General features: G+C 54.5%; 2 protein-coding genes across 2 annotated transcripts; both read right to left on the bottom strand.

The window, feature by feature from the left end:
- Nucleotides 1-477: 477 nt before the first annotated feature.
- Nucleotides 478-4,652, bottom strand: LOC128967645 (myosin regulatory light chain 2, smooth muscle minor isoform). The gene is made up of 4 exons (XM_054381829.1): nucleotides 4,609-4,652; nucleotides 3,779-3,977; nucleotides 3,216-3,377; nucleotides 478-1,377 (listed from the first exon to the last, which is right to left on the bottom strand). Exons 2-4 carry the CDS (start codon nucleotides 3,960-3,962, stop codon nucleotides 1,205-1,207), a joined length of 519 nt encoding a protein of 172 aa, XP_054237804.1. The 5' UTR covers nucleotides 3,963-3,977; nucleotides 4,609-4,652; the 3' UTR covers nucleotides 478-1,204.
- A 3,882-nt stretch (nucleotides 4,653-8,534) lies between these two features.
- Nucleotides 8,535-15,978, bottom strand: LOC128967665 (myosin regulatory light chain 2, smooth muscle minor isoform). Its single transcript, XM_054381855.1, has 4 exons — nucleotides 15,919-15,978; nucleotides 11,352-11,549; nucleotides 10,789-10,950; nucleotides 8,535-8,994 (listed from the first exon to the last, which is right to left on the bottom strand). The coding sequence occupies exons 2-4, from the start codon at nucleotides 11,533-11,535 to the stop codon at nucleotides 8,822-8,824; spliced, it is 519 nt and encodes a 172-aa protein (XP_054237830.1). The 5' UTR covers nucleotides 11,536-11,549; nucleotides 15,919-15,978; the 3' UTR covers nucleotides 8,535-8,821.
- Between the last annotated feature and the right edge of the window lie 390 nt (nucleotides 15,979-16,368).

Raw genomic sequence — 16,368 nt, 5'->3', positions numbered from 1 at the left:
TTCATGCAGCTGTGGGAGAGGCTCATCTGCTGTGGGCAACTCGGAGACAGGGGACAGCAGGAGCTGTAGAGCTTTTTCTGACAGCTGGCTGTGGTTTCTGTGTGGGGCTGTCCTGCTCAGAAAGCAGTCTTGGCTCAGCCATTGGGTTGGAAGGGACCTTCAAGATCATCCAGTTCCAATCCCCTGCCATGGGCACGGACACCTTCCACCAGCCCAGCTTGCTCAAGGCTTCATCCAACCTGGCCTTCAACACCTCCAGGCTTGGAGCCTCCACAACTTCTCCTGGCAACCTATTGTGGTGCCTCAGCAGTGGCACAGGATTTACTACCCCAGGTTGGCAGGAAATGGGAGTTGCCAAGGTGGCAAAGGACCCCCTCAGCTACCTCCTCATGATTTAAAACACTTAACGAGGAAATTTGGGGCAGGAATCATTAAAGTGCAGCAGAAACTGAAGGATGGAAACCTCTGCCTGGCTGTGCTCAGGGAAGCAAGCACTGGAGTACCCCCAGCAGCGTAACCAACGCTTTATTTTTAAGGCCAAAAGAGGTGACAACAGGACTGCAAAAATATTTACAGCTCTGGTTGGACAAAGAGTGGGCTCCTAGCGTGTGAAATCTGTATGCTGTGCTTCACAGAGCAGGCTCTGAGCTGGGGAGGGGAAATTCATCTGAGTAGGGAGCAGCAGCTCTGGCATCTTTACCTGGCCTTCCATGATCATGGAGGGGTAGGGTAGGAAGGGACCTGTGGAAATCACCCAGTCCAACCCCCTGTTCCAGCAGGGCACCCACAGCAGCTTGCCCATCATCACAGCACCCAGCTGGGGATGGAAGCTCTCCAGACAAGGAGACTTCACAACCTCTCTGGGCAGCCTGCTCCAGGCCTCCAGCACCCTCACACCAGAAAAGTTTCTCCTCCTGCTGAGGTGGCACCTCCTGGGTTGCAGTTTGTGCACAGCGCTCCAGTCTGCATCTGTCACTGTGTCCCCTCTCCCTGCCCACACTTCTAGTTCACACAACACCCTAGGTCAGGAGAGTCCTTACGAGATCATCTGCTCCAACCTCCACCATTCTGCCACCGAAGTGCAGCCCCAGAGTCCTCAGAGGGAAAAGTTGGAAGGTGAAAAACAGTTGCAGAAAGGGTGCTGGCAAGAAACAGAGAGAAGAAGACCAGACGCTGTAGGGTGAGCCGGGCGGCGCGGGGCGGCTCAGTCGTCCTTGTCGCGGGCGCCGTGCTTCAGGATGCGCGTGAACTCGATGTAGTTGAAGTTGCCCTTCTTGTCGATGGGAGCCTCCCGGTACAGCTCGTCCACCTCCTCGTCCGTGAACCTGTCGCCCATGGTGGTCAGCAGCTCCCGCAGGTAGTCCTCCTGGATGAAGCCTGTGTGGCACAGAGAGAGAGGGGTTGGGCACCAGGCCGCTCTGGGGTCACCGAATGGGTTGGGCTGCAAGGGACCTTCAACCTCGTCCAGTTCCAACCCCCCTGCCGTGGGCAGGGACATCTCCCACCTGCCCAGGTTGCTCAAGGTCTCATCCAGCCTGGCCTTGAACACCTCCAGGGAGGGGGCAAACCATAGCCTCCCTGGGCGACCTGTTCCAGTGTCTCCGCACCCTCACTGCCAAGAATTTTTTCCCATCTCCAGTCTCAATCTCCCCTCTTCCACCTTCAAACTACAAAAGCTGATAAGAGTCAACCATCCTGAGGTCTCAAGTTCAACTCCCATAGGAGTTATTGCATTAATTTTAGGATGCAGTTCCAGAGATGAGGCATCCACAACCTCCCTGGGCAACCTGTTCCAGTGTCTCACCATCGTGTCACAAATTTCTTCCTAACCTCCAGTCTCAATCTGCCCTCCTCAAGCTTCAATCCATTCATGTTCAAGCAGATGATCTCCAAGGTCCCTTCCAACCCAAGCCACTCTGTGATTCTATGATGTTAAGAACACATCACTGGAGGTGCTTCCTCTAACCTTCCAACCACACTGGGACTCTGGGACTGTTCTGAAGCCCGTATTTTCAGCATTACAAATCAAAACCCAACAGAAGAGCAGAACTCAGCTGCTGAAAGCTTGAGGATAGCCCAAGACACCAAAGGAGCTGTGGAACCGTGATCCTCAGATGATCACCAGGATTCCACTAAAACATTCAGCATGCAGAGATGCAAGATAAGCAGCTCAATCTTATCAGCTTCCCGGGGGCCTCAACTAGTCACTTATTGTTTGCACAAAGCCAGAAGGTCACAGCTGAAAAGAGCTGGTAGCACAACCATGGGCTTTATATCCTAAGTAGCAGCCTCTTCTTCTGGTGCCCACAAAAGATCCCAGAGTGAGTCAGACAACCTGTGGAGAGACAATAATTAACCTAACAACAACTTCCTTCTCCAGGAGAGGCTGATGAGATGGCCCTGCAGAGGGAGGAAGTCGATTAGCATCTGAATAGGGCCTCTCCAAAAGAAGGGGCTGTTTGCCTCCACCTCAGCAGGACGGAGATGCTCTTTGAAAAGGTGCTAAAAATACACAGCCTGGAAAGAGCTGCTAGGAAAAAAGGGATCCTGGCCTGGGAAAGGCTGGGAGCACACGGCCTGGCTGCAAGGGTACTGGTGGACACTTGAAAGTTGTAGGTGTGGTGACCTCTCTAGCACAGAGACTACAAAATTACACCTCTTCAAAATGCTGCTCACACCTCTACAGCTCCCTGAAAGGAGACTGCAGGCAGGCGGGGGTTGGTGTCTGCTCCCAAGGAAGAAGTGAGAACTCCTCTCAAGATACAAGAGAGAAAAACTCTTCTCTAGGAATGTGTTAGACTCGATCGTCTTAAAGGTCTTTTCCAACCAAAACAGGTCTATGATTCTATGACAAGAGGAAACGGCTTCAAGTTGCCCCAGGGGAGGTTCAGGTTGGACAAGAGGAACAATTCCATCCCCAAAAGGGTTGTCAAGGATTATCCCAGGCTGCCCAGGGCAGTGGTGGAGTCCCCGGGATTTAGAAGCCATGGAGACAAGGTGCTAAGGGCCATGGTTTAGTGGTGACCTCAATCATTCTGTCTCCTTTTCATAAGCTAAAAGCAGCTCAAGTGCAGAATTCAGCTGTGGATCAGGGCAAGTTCTCACCACATGCTAGAAGGTGCCAGCTGGGTCCCACCTCACTTTAAAGGTGCAACAATCACCCAAATAAACAACATTAAAGTGCCCCAGCAAGCAGCTGAGCATCAACCACATACCTGTGGCCTCCTCATCGAAGCAGGCAAAGGCATTCCTGATGACATCCTCGGGGTCGGTGCCATTCAGCTTCTCCCCAAACATGGTGAGGAACATGGTGAAGTTGATGGGCCCTGGAGCCTCGTTCATCATGGCATCCAGGTACTCATCCGTTGGGTTCTTCCCTACAAAGGAAGGCAGTCAAGGTTACTTTAGCTTCCAAACTAAGAGGTCACAGAATCCCAGAATGGGTAGGGTTGGAAGGGACCTTAACGATCATCCAGCTCCAACCCCCCTGCCACGGGCAGGGACACCTCCCACCAGCCCAGGCTGCTTGAGGCCAGATCCAACCTGGCTTTGTGGATGCCCTGTGGAGGGGGCATCCACCACCTCCCTGGGCATCCTGTTCCAGAATCTTCCCACCCTCACTATCAAGAATTGCTTCCTCATCTCCAGTCTAAAGAGTCAGCCACCCGAGGAGCACCACAGGGATGGCAACAGCTCTCCTGAGCTGGCCCAGACTGAATCACTGTCAGCAGAGCAGCACAAATCTGCTGCACAGCCACAAGCAGAGAGGTGACCTTACCCAGGGAGGCCAGCATGTCGTGCAGGTCCTCTTTGTCAATGAAGCCATCCCTGTTCTGGTCAATCATATTGAAGGCCTCCTTGAACTCCTGGATCTGCGACTGGTCGAACATGGCAAAGACATTGGAGGTGGCGCGCTGAGGGCGCTTCTTGGTGGTCTTCGTCTTGGCCCTTTTGCTGGACATGGTGGCTTTAGGACACTAGGGAGAGAAGTAAATGGGGTAAATTCAGAACTAGGACTTCCAAAAAAACCAGAACACCCAAGCCCAAACAAACCCCATCTCTAAGGTTTAATGATAAAGTTCTGAGAGGGTCAACACCTCTGAGAGATTTCTACTACCTTCGTCAGAACATGCTGCTTGCTGTAGGTGACCTTTAGAGCTACCCTTCCAAATCAAACCACTCTATTCTACGATTCTGTATTTATTTTATGCTGAAACTTCGACCCATTTAATCTTTTTTTTTTTTTTTTATCTGCCTAAAAAAGAAGGCCTAGAGCCACATCCCCATCCTTAGGCTTTCAGGCCTCACAGATGAAGAGAAAATGGCGCCGGGGAAGGCTGGTGGGGCAGGGGGGGGAGGGTGTTCCCTTTACCTCGCCACTCTTTGAGGTTCCGTTAGCCACCTTTCCCCCTTTGCTTTTGTCGCCGATTGAGCCTGAGGCACTGGCAGCCACGGATGCTGCCGGTGTCTCAGCCAAAGCTGGCGGCGAGTGCTGTAAGGCAGAATCCCGCCCGCCGCCATTTCTTTGCCCTCAGCAGCGCCTTCCCCAACCTCCCCTCACAGCCTCTTCTTGCCTCACCGGCAGCACCCGAACCCTTCCATCCTCACCCCGATGCTCGCTGTGAAGGAATCCCCGGTCCGAAAGAAGCCGAGACAAGGAGGAAGCGACGGTAAACTACCCCCCGCCCCACACACACAAACACGCCCACCCCCGGTACTTCCCGAAAAAACCATCGCCTTCCCGAGGGGTGGAAAGGGATAAACTGAGGGGTTGTGGAGGGAGAAGAGAAGGAAGACAGGGAAACAGCAGCGAATGGCAGCGAGGGAGTTTGCCTCACCATTTCCTCCCACTCTAAATCCTCGTCCTAAGGGTGGCTGCGTCGGGGATGCCCCCAAAGTGGCTTCCTCCCCTCCCCGGGTTCCAGCGATGGCGCAGCCCGGGGGAAGTCGCTGCCGGTGCCGGCGCTGGATACCGGGAAGGGCTGGAAAGAGCTCCGCTGATGGGTTTTGAGGTGAAGAAGCCCGGAAAGGTGGTGAGATAGAGGCTCTCTCATCATCTCCCCGCACCCTAAATCCCCGTCCCCAAAGCAGCTTCCCCCCTTCCTCGGTTGCCAGCAGCGAGGGTGCGGCCCGGGAAAAGTCCCTGCCGGTGCCGGGTACCGGGAAGGGCTGGAAAGAGCAACAGGCATGGGTTTTGAGATGAGGGAGAAGCTCAGAAAGGTGGTGAGGTGGAGGTCGCCTTACCATTTCCCACCACCCTAAATCCTCGTCCTCAGGGTGTCTGGGTCGGGGATATCCCCAAAGCTGCTTCCTCCCCCCACCAAGCAGCGATGGCGCAGCCCGGGGGAAGTCGCTGTCGGTCCTGGGTACCGGGAAGAGCTGGAAGGAGCCTCGGGGGTGGGTTTTGAGGGAGAAACTCAGGAAGGTGCTGTGAAGGATAAATCCCAGCTCACAGAGGGACAGCTCCAGGCTGAGGACTGCCAGCACCTGCTGCTAGGTTGTGGGTTTGAGGGGTGGAAGGCGTCTGGAGGACTTGTTGGGTTAGCAACCTAACTCTTGTGCTGGGTGAGGTTTTTTAGGTGCCTTGTTGGAAATGGAGCTGTGGTCCCTGTTCCTGAAAGCCTTAGATGGTGACCGTGGAGTTAACATGTTGATGGTGTCCTAGCAGTGAGGTAAATAAAGCCCTGGTCAATTTCTAACTTGCTGCCTGAATGGAGGAGAGTGGAATCCCAGCATGGCTGGGGGGCAGAAGGGACCTCTGGAGCTCCCCCAACCCAACCCCCTGCTCCAGCAGGGCACCCAAAGCAGCTTGCCCAGCAGCACAGTGCCCAGGAGACTCCACAACCTTGCTGGGCAGCCTGCTCCAGGCCTCCAGCACCCTCACACCAAACAACTTTCTCCTACTCCTCAGGTGGCACCTCCTGGCTTACAGTTTGTGTCCTGTGGCCTGTCCCTGGGCACCACTGAGCAGAGCCTGGCCCCATCCTCTTGCCCCCCACAGGTCCTTTATCTCTTGCTGAGCATTGAGAAGATCCCCTCTCAGGATCCATGGAATGCAAATAAGATCTTGGCTTAGTTCAGCCCTTGGATCATATTTCTGTTGCCTCCTTTTGGTAGAGTTAGCAAGATGAGGTCAGGAAGCTAAAGCAGAGGCATGTGGCCATCAGTGACACCAGCAGCAGATTAACTGCTGGTCTCCAAAACATCCCTGAGGCTGCTTTGATTGTTGCTCACAGGTTATTTAGACTGAGGTTGTCTGAATGCCTTTGGTGTGTTCACAGAGGTATTCCAAACCCCTCAGGAACATCCCAAAGAACATTCCAGTTGAGCAAAGGCTACCAGAACCATGTGCTGGGAAGAAGCATGACACAGAGGTGTATGGCTACTGCAGGCTTGTGCCAGTCTCAGGCCCCCTGTCCCATTTTGTTTCTCCACACACGATGGTGATCCTAGAAACAAGGCAGCTAAAGATAGTTCTGAAGTCAGCAGTGAAATGGATCTAGTCTCTGAGCACTGCTTCCATGACAGCAGCTGCTGAATTACAATGTCAGCTGTCCTCATGTCCTGAAATGCTGCAGTGCTAGCTCCAGTTCTGGGCTTCCCAGTCCCACAGAGACAGGGAACTGCTGGAGAGAGTCCAGGGGAGGCTGCAGAGCTGCTGAGGGGCCTGGAGCAGCTGTGTGAGGAGCAAAGGCTGAGAGCCCTGGGGCTGTGCAGCCTGCAGAAGAGCAGCCCCAGAGGGCATCTGAGCAATGCTCAGCAAGAGCTGAAGGACTTGTGGGGGTCTGCACTGTTTGGTGCCCAGCCAAACAATCAATAAGAATGAAGCCAAAGCTTTGCTGTTCTGCAGCTGGGAGTTTACTTGGCAAAACCTTCCCAGAACCTCAGCATGGTCGGTTTGGAAGGGATCTGTGGTGCTCCCCCAGCCCAACCCCCTGCTCCAAGCAGGGCACCCACAGCAGCTTGCCCAGCATCACACTGGCCAGGGGCATTGGAAGCTCTTCAGAGAAGGAGACTTCCTGTATATGGTAAAGGTCTTCTCACTGTTGAGAAGATCAGAGATGTTCCTCACATCAGATGGCTTTTAAGCAAGCAAGGCAAATTTTTTGCAAGAGCTGTGCTGATGCTGTGGTCTGAGATTATCAAGAGAAAGGTTCTCTTGCCTTGTAGCATGACCATGGCCTTCCACAGGCTACTGCAAGCTTAAAAGGGGAATTAATCTCACCCACAGAAGTGTAAAAGTGGTAACCTCTTGTCCTGGAACCATGTGCTGACCTAATTTACATGGCTTAAAGACCCCAAAAAAGCAGCATTTTGCTTCAGCTAGAAAACTTGGAGATGCTGAGACACCATCTATGGTGAAGAGGGTTTGTGTGGTTAGGAAACAGGAACCCTTGTATCCATGTAGAGATCATCACAGGATGGCTCAGGTTGGAAAGGACCTCAGAGCTCATCCATTCCACCCTCCTGCCATGCCCAGGGACACCTCTCAGCTAGACTCAGCTGCTCAAGGCCTCATCCAGCCTGGCCTTGATGGAACACCCCCAGGCAGGAGGCAGCCACAGCCTCCCTGGGCAGCCTGTGCCAGACTCTCACCACCCTCACACTCAAGAACTTCTTCCTCAGCTCCAAACCATTCCCCTTGGCCTGTCTCCAGACACCCTCAGCAAAAGTCTCTCTGCAGCCTTCCTGCAGGATCCCTTCAGGTCCTGGCAGGCAGCATTAAGGTCCCCCTGGAGCCTTCTCCTCTGCAGGCTGCACACCCCCAGCTCCCTCAGCCTGGTCTCACAGCAGAGCTGCTCCAGCCCAAGGATCATCTTTGTGGCCTCCTCTGGCCTCTCTCCAGCAGCTCTTGTGTCCTCCTGCTGGGGACACCAGAAATGTGTGTGAGGTGAGATCTCAGCAGAGCAGAGATCCCTCTCCTTGGGAAGACAGCTCCTTGAGAGAGGACTTCCATGGCTGGTGCATCAGAGTGATACCCTTCCCAGTTCAGCCTTCCCCAGTTCAGCTTTCCCTAGTAGCTTTGTTGTCATGTAGACCTTGGGGCCAAGCCCTTCACTGCTGGAAGGCCACCAGAGCTACAGAGGCAGCCAGGAGACCATTTAAAAGCAGCAAATGTGTGAGGAACGTGCAGACAGCTGAGGCTGCTTACCGAGGGCTGTCATCAGTCATTCACTTCCAAAAATAAAAGGCACTTAGCTTCCAGAAAGAGCTCCAAGGTTCTGAGCCTGTCAAAGATCTTAGCAGCCAAACCCTCAGACCCTGCTCTTTTCTCCCTACTCTTGCCCTGGTTGAAATTAATGAGGTTCTCCTGCACCCAAGCTGCTGGTAAAAAGCTATCAGGCAATAAAAACTGGGTGTGATGTCTACTTAGGAATGACAAAAAGTCCTCTGCTGGCCCTTGGGGAAGAACCGACCCTGGTCAGATCCCACTGCAGAAACCCAGCGTGGGAGATGGCTCCAGCACGGTGTTTGCAGCCCCTAGCAGAGGCCCAGAGGCACTTTCTCTTTCTAGCAAATCTTTATTGCAAAATGTTTTTTTTCCCTTACAAAAACTGTAAAAATCACTCCCCCAGCAAAGCTGAGATTGCTCTGCAGGGCAGCAGCTTTGGCCCCATCTCCTTTCCCCCTCTCCCCCTCCAGGATTCTCCCCATTTCCAGTCTGATTACAGTGGTATAAACGGTGCCTGGAATGGCCCAGAATTGATAAACAGACTGAGATAGGCAGGAGCTGAGAAAGCTAAATGCATGCAGGGAGGGCTGGCAGGAGCAGAGGCTGGAGAAAGAGGGCGGCTGTGAAGCGGGGGCGGCGCGGGGCGGCTCAGTCGTCCTTGTCGCGGGCGCCGTGCTTCAGGATGCGCGTGAACTCGATGTAGTTGAAGTTGCCCTTCTTGTCGATGGGAGCCTCCCGGTACAGCTCGTCCACCTCCTCGTCCGTGAACCTGTCGCCCATGGTGGTCAGCAGCTCCCGCAGGTAGTCCTCCTGGATGAAGCCTGTGTGGCACAGAGAGAGAGGGGTTGGGCACCAGGCCGCTCTGGGGTCACCGAATGGGTTGGGCTGCAAGGGACCTTCAACCTCGTCTAGTTCCAACCCCCCTGCCGTGGGCAGGGACACCTCCCACCTGCCCAGGTTGCTCAAGGTCTCATCCAGCCTGGCCTTGAACACCTCCAGGGAGGGGGCAAACCATAGCCTCCCTGGGCGACCTGTTCCAGTGTCTCCGCACCCTCACTGCCAAGAATTTTTTCCCAATCCCAATCCTCTTTTAGTCTGGAGAAGACTGAGAGGGGATTTAATAAATATTTATAAATATCTGAGGGCTGGGGGTCAAGAGGGAAGGGAAAGGCTCTGCTCAGTTGCACCCTGGGATAGGCCAAGGGGCAATGGATAGAAACTCCAGCACAAGAGGTTCCACCTCAACATGAGGAGGAACTTCTTTCCTGTGAGGGTCCCAGAGCCCTGGCACAGGCTGCCCAGGGAGGTTATGGAGTCTCCTTCTCTGGAGGCTTTCCAGCCCCATCTGGATGTGTTCCTGTGTGACCTGTGCTGGATTCTACGGTCCTGCTCTGGCAGGGGGGTTGAACTCGATCCTCAAAGGTCCCTTCCAACCCCTAACATCCTATGATCAATATCCCCTCTTCCACCTTCAATCCACAAAAGTTGACATAAGAGTTGACCCATCCTAACATCTCATATTCAACCCATGGGCTTAGTCATAAGAGGTACTGCGTAAGTTTCCTTAGGATGCAGTTCCAGAGGTGAGGCATCCACAACCTCCCTGGGCAAACCTATTCCTTTGAACACTTCCAGGCTTGAAGCCGTCACAGCTTCCCCAGGGAATCTGTCCCAATGCCTCACCCTCATGGGGAAGAATTTCCTCCTGATGTTTCATTTCAATCCAGCCTCTGCCAGTCTGAAGTCAACCTGAATGTTTCCGTGATTCTGTACGCTTGGATGTGGTGCTTGGGGCTATGGTTTAGGGGTGACCCTTGTACAGTAGGGTTCTTGGTTGGACTTGGTGGTCCTGAGGGCCTTTTCCATCTGAATGTTTCTGTGATTCTGTACTCACTCCTTGTCCTGTCACTCCCAGCCTGTGTCAGAAGTCCCTCTCCAGCTCTTCTGTAGCCCTCTTCACACACTTGAAGGCTGCTCTAAGGTCTCCCTGGAGCTTCCTCTTCTCCAGACTGACCAACATTCCTTCCCTCCAGCAAGTCACCTTGACTACCAAGGTTCAACAAACACGACCTCACAGATTGCATTAGCTTGGAAAGGACCCTCAAAGGTCATCTTGTCCAACCCCTGTGCAGCCAGCAGAGACACCTCCAACTAGAGCAGATACAGGCAGGACTTTCAGTGTGCAGAAAGCAGAGTATTCAGAGCTAAATCCATCACCACTTCCATGAATCCAGGTGTTCATTGGTGCAGAAGTAACATAGCCATGAGAGCTTCTGGCTTTCTACAGCTCCCCAAAAGGAGGCTGCAGCCAGGTGGGAGGTCTCCCAAGCAACAAGTGATAGGAGTGGAAACGGCCTCAAGTTGCACCTGGGGAGGTTTAGGTTGGGCTAGAAGAAAAATTCGTTCCCCACAAGGGTTGTCCAGGCCTGGCCCAGGCTGCCCAGGGCAGAGGTGGAGTCCCCATCCCTGGAGGGGTTTCAAAGCCCTGGAAATGTGGTGCTGAGGGCCATGAAGAATGTGGGCAGTGTTTTAGAGTTGGATTCAATGATCTTAGAGGACTCTTCCAAGCTCACTGACTCTGTGCCTCTGTGGACACCATTACTGCAGCCACATACCTGTGGCCTCCTCATCGAAGCAGGCAAAGGCGTTCCTGATGACATCCTCGGGGTCGGTGCCGTTCAGCTTCTCCCCAAACATGGTGAGGAACATGGTGAAGTTGATGGGCCCTGGAGCCTCGTTCATCATGGCATCCAGGTACTCATCCGTTGGGTTCTTCCCTACAAAGGAAGGCAGTCAAGGTTACTTTAGCTTCCAAACTAAGAGGTCACAGAATCCCAGAATGGGTAGGGTTGGAAGGGACCTTAACGATCATCCAGCTCCAACCCCCCTGCCACAGGCAGGGACACCTCCCACCAGCACAGGCTGCTTGAGGCCAGATCCAACCTGGCTTTGTGGATGCCCTGTGGAGGGGGCATCTACCACCTCCCTGGGCATCCTGTTCCAGAGTCTTCCCACCCTCACTATCAAGAATTGCTTCCTCATCTCCAGTCTAAAGAGTCAGCCACCCGAGGAGCACCACAGGGATGGCAACAGCTCTCCTGAGCTGGCCCAGACTGAATCACTGTCAGCAGAGCAGCACAAATCTGCTGCACAGCCACAAGCAGAGAGGTGACCTTACCCAGGGAGGCCAGCATGTCGTGCAGGTCCTCTTTGTCAATGAAGCCATCCCTGTTCTGGTCAATCATATTGAAGGCCTCCTTGAACTCCTGGATCTGCGACTGGTCGAACATGGCAAAGACATTGGAGGTGGCGCGCTGAGGGCGCTTCTTGGTGGTCTTCGTCTTGGCCCTTTTGCTGGACATGGTGGCTGGTGGCTCTAGGGAGACAGAGCCAAGCTTTAGCCTTATGAAATCATAAACCAAGCAGCTGGATCAAGGAAGAAGCAAGCACCCGAAAGCAGACGTTTATTTGGGTGCCTCCTGCTCCTGTTCCTTCCCTTGCAACATCTCTTGCTGCTAACATGAGGGTCATTAGGACTTGGGGACTGGCGCTGTGGGCCAACAGCAGCCTACAGTGGAAACCAAACCAAAGCCTGCTTCTTGAGATGGACCTCACACAGCTCCTGTGCTGCTGAGTCTATGCTCTGGCTACACCTTCCTACACCTTCCACAGACTCCAATGACCTCCTAACGCAGCGGTTTAGGAGGCACTGTTGACCCATCATGATGAAGGGCATTGGTCTGCAGTGGTTAATCAAATCCAGCAGTTTGCTAAAGGGACAGTTAGGAAGGAAAAAGAAAACCAAACCAAACCAGATCAAAAACAGATCCCAAAAAGGGATTTTCAACTCTGAATGGTGTTTGTGAGAAGAGCTGCTGTGAACAGAGCAGAAAGTCTCAGGATCCAGGGTGCATAAAGAAGAGTTGTGACCAGCAGGGCAAGGCAGGTTCTCCTGCCCCTCTACTCTGTTCTGGTGAGGCCACAGCTACAGTGCTGAGGCCAGTGCTGTGCTCCCCAGTCCCAGACAGGGAACTGCTGGAGAGAGTCCAGGGGAGGCTGCAAAGCTGCTGAGGGGCCTGGAGCAGCTCTGTGAGCAGCAAAGGCTGAGAGCCCTGGGGCTGTGCAGCCTGCAGAAGAGCAGCCCCAGAGGGCATCTGAGCAATGCTCAGCAAGAGCTGAAGGAGCTGTGGGGGTCAGGAGAATGAGGCCTGGCTCTGCTCAGTGGTGCCCACAGACACAACAAGGGGCAGTGGGCACAAAGTCCACTTCCATGGAGTCACATAAATGCCAACAATTTTCAATTGAAGCATTAATTAATTGGATAGCTTTAATTAGATGAACTGCTCAGAGACACAGCAGAGATCTGGCTGCTTCTCAGTTGGACCAAAGTTGGGTATTTTCTATTAGAGCCCTGGAAAGCAGGTCTGAAGGCACCAACCTGGGCTTCATCCTTCTGGAATTAAGAAAAGTGACTCCCTTCCATGGTGGAGCAACCCCAAAAGCCCCCCCCCCCCCCCCCCAAAACAGTTAGTTTGTGAAGGTTTGTCTAAAAAGAGCCAGGTTTACCTTGCTTCGGAGCAGGGACCTGAGAAGCTGTACCAAGCATCTGGATCATGAAAGGAAATTCCATGGTTGGGACCTTTTGAGTCTCTCCACAGGGAGCCTGACTGTTTTCTCCCTGCTAATTCCCCCCTTTTAAGTCCTCTGTGGACATCCAGCCTTCTCCTGATGTCCTATAGCAGCCCCAGCTAAAAATAGCAGCTGCAGCATCCCCTGGCTAGGCTGGGCTGCTCCTCATGGCTTTCACTGACCACAAAGCTATCTGAGATGTTTGGCCTCCAGCAGCGCTCCAGCATCTAAAGCCAAACTCCTGACGCCTGGATACGGATGAGGACAGCTGACAGCCAAGCAAGGGGGCTTTGGAGGGGCAGCCAAGGTTTGGCCAGAACTTCAGCCTTCTTCTGACCTCCAAAACCACTCTGAAACATGGAGTTACTGGTTAAAAGCTCCACTGCTTGGAATAGGTCTCTGTGAGTAAGTGTTCTGTTTGTGGCCTAGTCAGTGACCTGACATGAAGGGAGACCTTCTGACTCTCCACAACTCCATGAAAGGAGGCTGGAGCTAGCTGGGGCTTGGTCTCTTCACTAAAGGAACAAGCAACAGGACAAGAGGAAATAGCCTCAAGCTGCCCCAGGGAAGGTTTAGGTTGGACATGAGGAACAATTGCTTCCCCAAAAGGGTTGTCAAGGTCTGGATACAGACTGGTTTCAAAGCCATGGAGATGTGGTGCTGAGGGACATGCTCTGCTGAAACCTCACCTCCAGTCCTGCCTCCAGCTCTGGTGTCCCCAGCAGAAGAAGGACACAGAGCTGCTGGAGAGAGGCCAGAAGAGGCCACAAAGATGATCCTTGGGCTGGAGCAGCTCTGCTGAGAGGCCAGGCTGAGGGAGCTGGGGGTGTGCAGCCTGGAGAGGAGAAGGCTCCAGGGGGACCTTAGAGCTGCCTGCCAGGACCTGAAGGGATCCTGCAGGAAGGCTGCAGAGAGACTTTTGCTGAGGGTGTCTGGAGACAGGCCAAGGGGAATGGTTTGGAGCTGAGGCAGAGCAGGGTTAGAGTGGAGCTGAGGAAGAAGTTCTTCAGTCCCAGGGTGGTGAGACTCTGGCACAAGCTGCCCAGGGAGGCTGTGGCTGCCTTCTGCCTGGGGGTGTTGAAATCCAGGCTGGATGAGGCCAGCTGAGTCTAGCTGAGGGGTGTCCCTGGGCATGGTTGGAATGGATGAGCTCTGAGATCCCTTCCAACCTGAGCCATTCTGGGATTCTATGAAGTCTGTCAGGGAGAAGGTGAGAAATTGGAAGGTGTTCAGGAAAAGAGGACATCCAAGCAGTTCTCCGAAGAGCCCAGTTCAGGGTGAAGCAGCTCCAAGTGTTTACCCTCAGTGCTATCTCTGTGTCAGCTGTGGATGATGTCAGGAGCAGGAGCTGCCCTCCTCTGAGTCAGGCACTCAACCCACTGATAGTCCAACTATGTCTGCTTGCTGAGCTGAGTAACCCCACAGGGAAAGATAAACCCTAGAAGGAGACAAAGCTGAGCAGCTAAAGAGCTTGAAACAGGCAAGACAGGAAATGTCATGACCCACCAAGAGTAGCGCAACTTTGATCTGTTTAGAGGCAGGGAGCGGAAGTTCTGCTTCAGAGAAGCATCACAGGAGCTTCTCATTGACTCTGGAATAAATTACCCTGAGTGGTTGTGGATGTCCACTCCCTGGAGGTGTTCAAGGCTAGGCTGGATGAGGCCTTGAGCAACCTGGGCTGGTGGGAGGTGTCCCTGCCCATGGCAGGAGGTTGGAGTAGATGATCTCTGAGATCCCTTCCAACCTGAGCCACTCTATGATCAGGTAAAGGTAAAGGACAGGGGGCAAGAGGATGGGACCAGATCTTTCCAGCGGTGCCCAGTCTTCAAAATAGTCCCAGAATGCCAGTATGGTTGGAAGGGACATCTGGGCATACCTAGTCCAACCCCTCTGCTAAGAGCAGCCCGAGGGGATCAATGCTCAGCAAGAGCTATAGGGCAAGGGCAAGGGCAAAGGAGTGGGGCCAGACTTGTCAGTGGTGCCCAGGGACAGGCCAAGGGGCAAAGACTGGAAGCCAGAAGGTGCCACCTGAACAGGAGGAGAAAGTTGTTTGGTGTGAGGGTGCTGGAGGCCTGGAACAGGTTGCCCAGAGAGGTTGTCTGGAGAGCTTCCAAGCCCAGGTGGGCACTGTGATGCTGGGCAAGCTGCTGTGGGTGCCCTGCTGGAGGAGGGGGTTGGGCTGGGGGAGCTCCAGAAGTCCCTTCCCACTTTGCCGTGCTGGAGTTCAGAGATTCCCAATCACATCTTTGGCACTGATGAATTGTTGGCTGTCTGGCCCCTGTGCATCAGTCTCTCTGTTGTCAAGGTGGATCTCATGATGCTTTTACACTGTCCCAAGAACACCACACAAGAACCATAGAAGAATCACACCCAAGGAAGCACACTCAGTGCTTTATTCTATCCCTGCCCATCAGTTAGGAATTCATTAAAGGCAGCTCTAGTAGCCACCTTCTCTTAACCCATCAAAGTCCCCCTCAAAGCCAACCCCCAGGTTGTGCCCATGGCATCAATGGCATTCGCCCACCAGGGCCAGGGTGGGAGCAGGACGAGATGGTGAGGCCAAGGCTCTGCGAGCTCCATAGAGAGCAGGTCACAAACCCCACCCTGTGCAGCCTGACGGACATCCCAGCGCATCCCTCAGCCACAAGCTTCGCTAACCGCCTGTGCAGGACTCTGACTGCCCCAAAAGCCTTGGTTTTGGCAGTCAGCACAGCTTCTGTCTGCAAGCTCAGAGTGCATACGACCATGAACTGTCCTGGAGAACCTTTTCTTCGGTCATAATTACTGCTGAAACCAGCAGGAAAGGAGACCCGCGACCTCTGCCGCCACCTCAGCCGCTTCCCACCGCAGGAGCTCTCACCCCAGCCCTTCCCCTGCGCTAACCACGGAGAGGAAGGGTCTGGAGAAGGTGGGGAAGCAGCCTCCCCCCTCCCACGGTGAACCAAAGGCCCAGCAGGCCGGGGCGGGCTCCCCGCCAGGGCCCCGGCAGCACCCAGACAAGGTCCGAAGGGCACCCCCCCGCCTTGGGGGAGGCCGAAGTGAAGCTCAGGCCTGACCCAGCGCGCCCCCAGCAACCCCCCGATTCCAAACCCCGCATCCCAGCTGCCGGGGCTCACCTGCAGGCTACGCGAAGGGGTCCTGATGCGGGCGCGGCCAGCAGCAGCAGCGGGAGGAAGGCAGGGAGGAAGGCAGGCAGGAAGGGCTGGGCCGGGCGGGCGGCTGCCACCATCCACGCCCAGAGCTGAGGGGGGGATGGACGCGGCCGGCGGACTCGGCGCTACGGCGAGCGGGGTACAGCTGCCGAGGCGGAGTGGCCGCGGTCGCGGTTCCGCTTACTTCTTCCCGACCATCCCCTCTCCGCTCCCCGGGAGGCTGGGACCGAGGAGCCGGGCTCAGGCTCTCCGCTGTTTCCACCCCCCGGGAGCGGAGTGTTGGTGCCGCCGGTGAGGTCACCACATTCCTGAGCCGCTTCTGCCCTTGTAAGGCAACGGCGGGGCTGGGCGGGGCTCTACTGCTCGCCGGCAGCGCCTTCCCGTTAGTGCCTCCCAAAGGCTCACACAGCCCCA

The sequence above is a fragment of the Indicator indicator genome, chromosome 6 (genome assembly GCF_027791375.1).
Source record: "Indicator indicator isolate 239-I01 chromosome 6, UM_Iind_1.1, whole genome shotgun sequence".
Lineage (NCBI taxonomy): Eukaryota > Metazoa > Chordata > Aves > Piciformes > Indicatoridae > Indicator > Indicator indicator.
The sequence above is the reverse complement of the archived record's forward strand: the minus strand, read 5'-3'. Positions and strand labels throughout refer to the sequence as shown.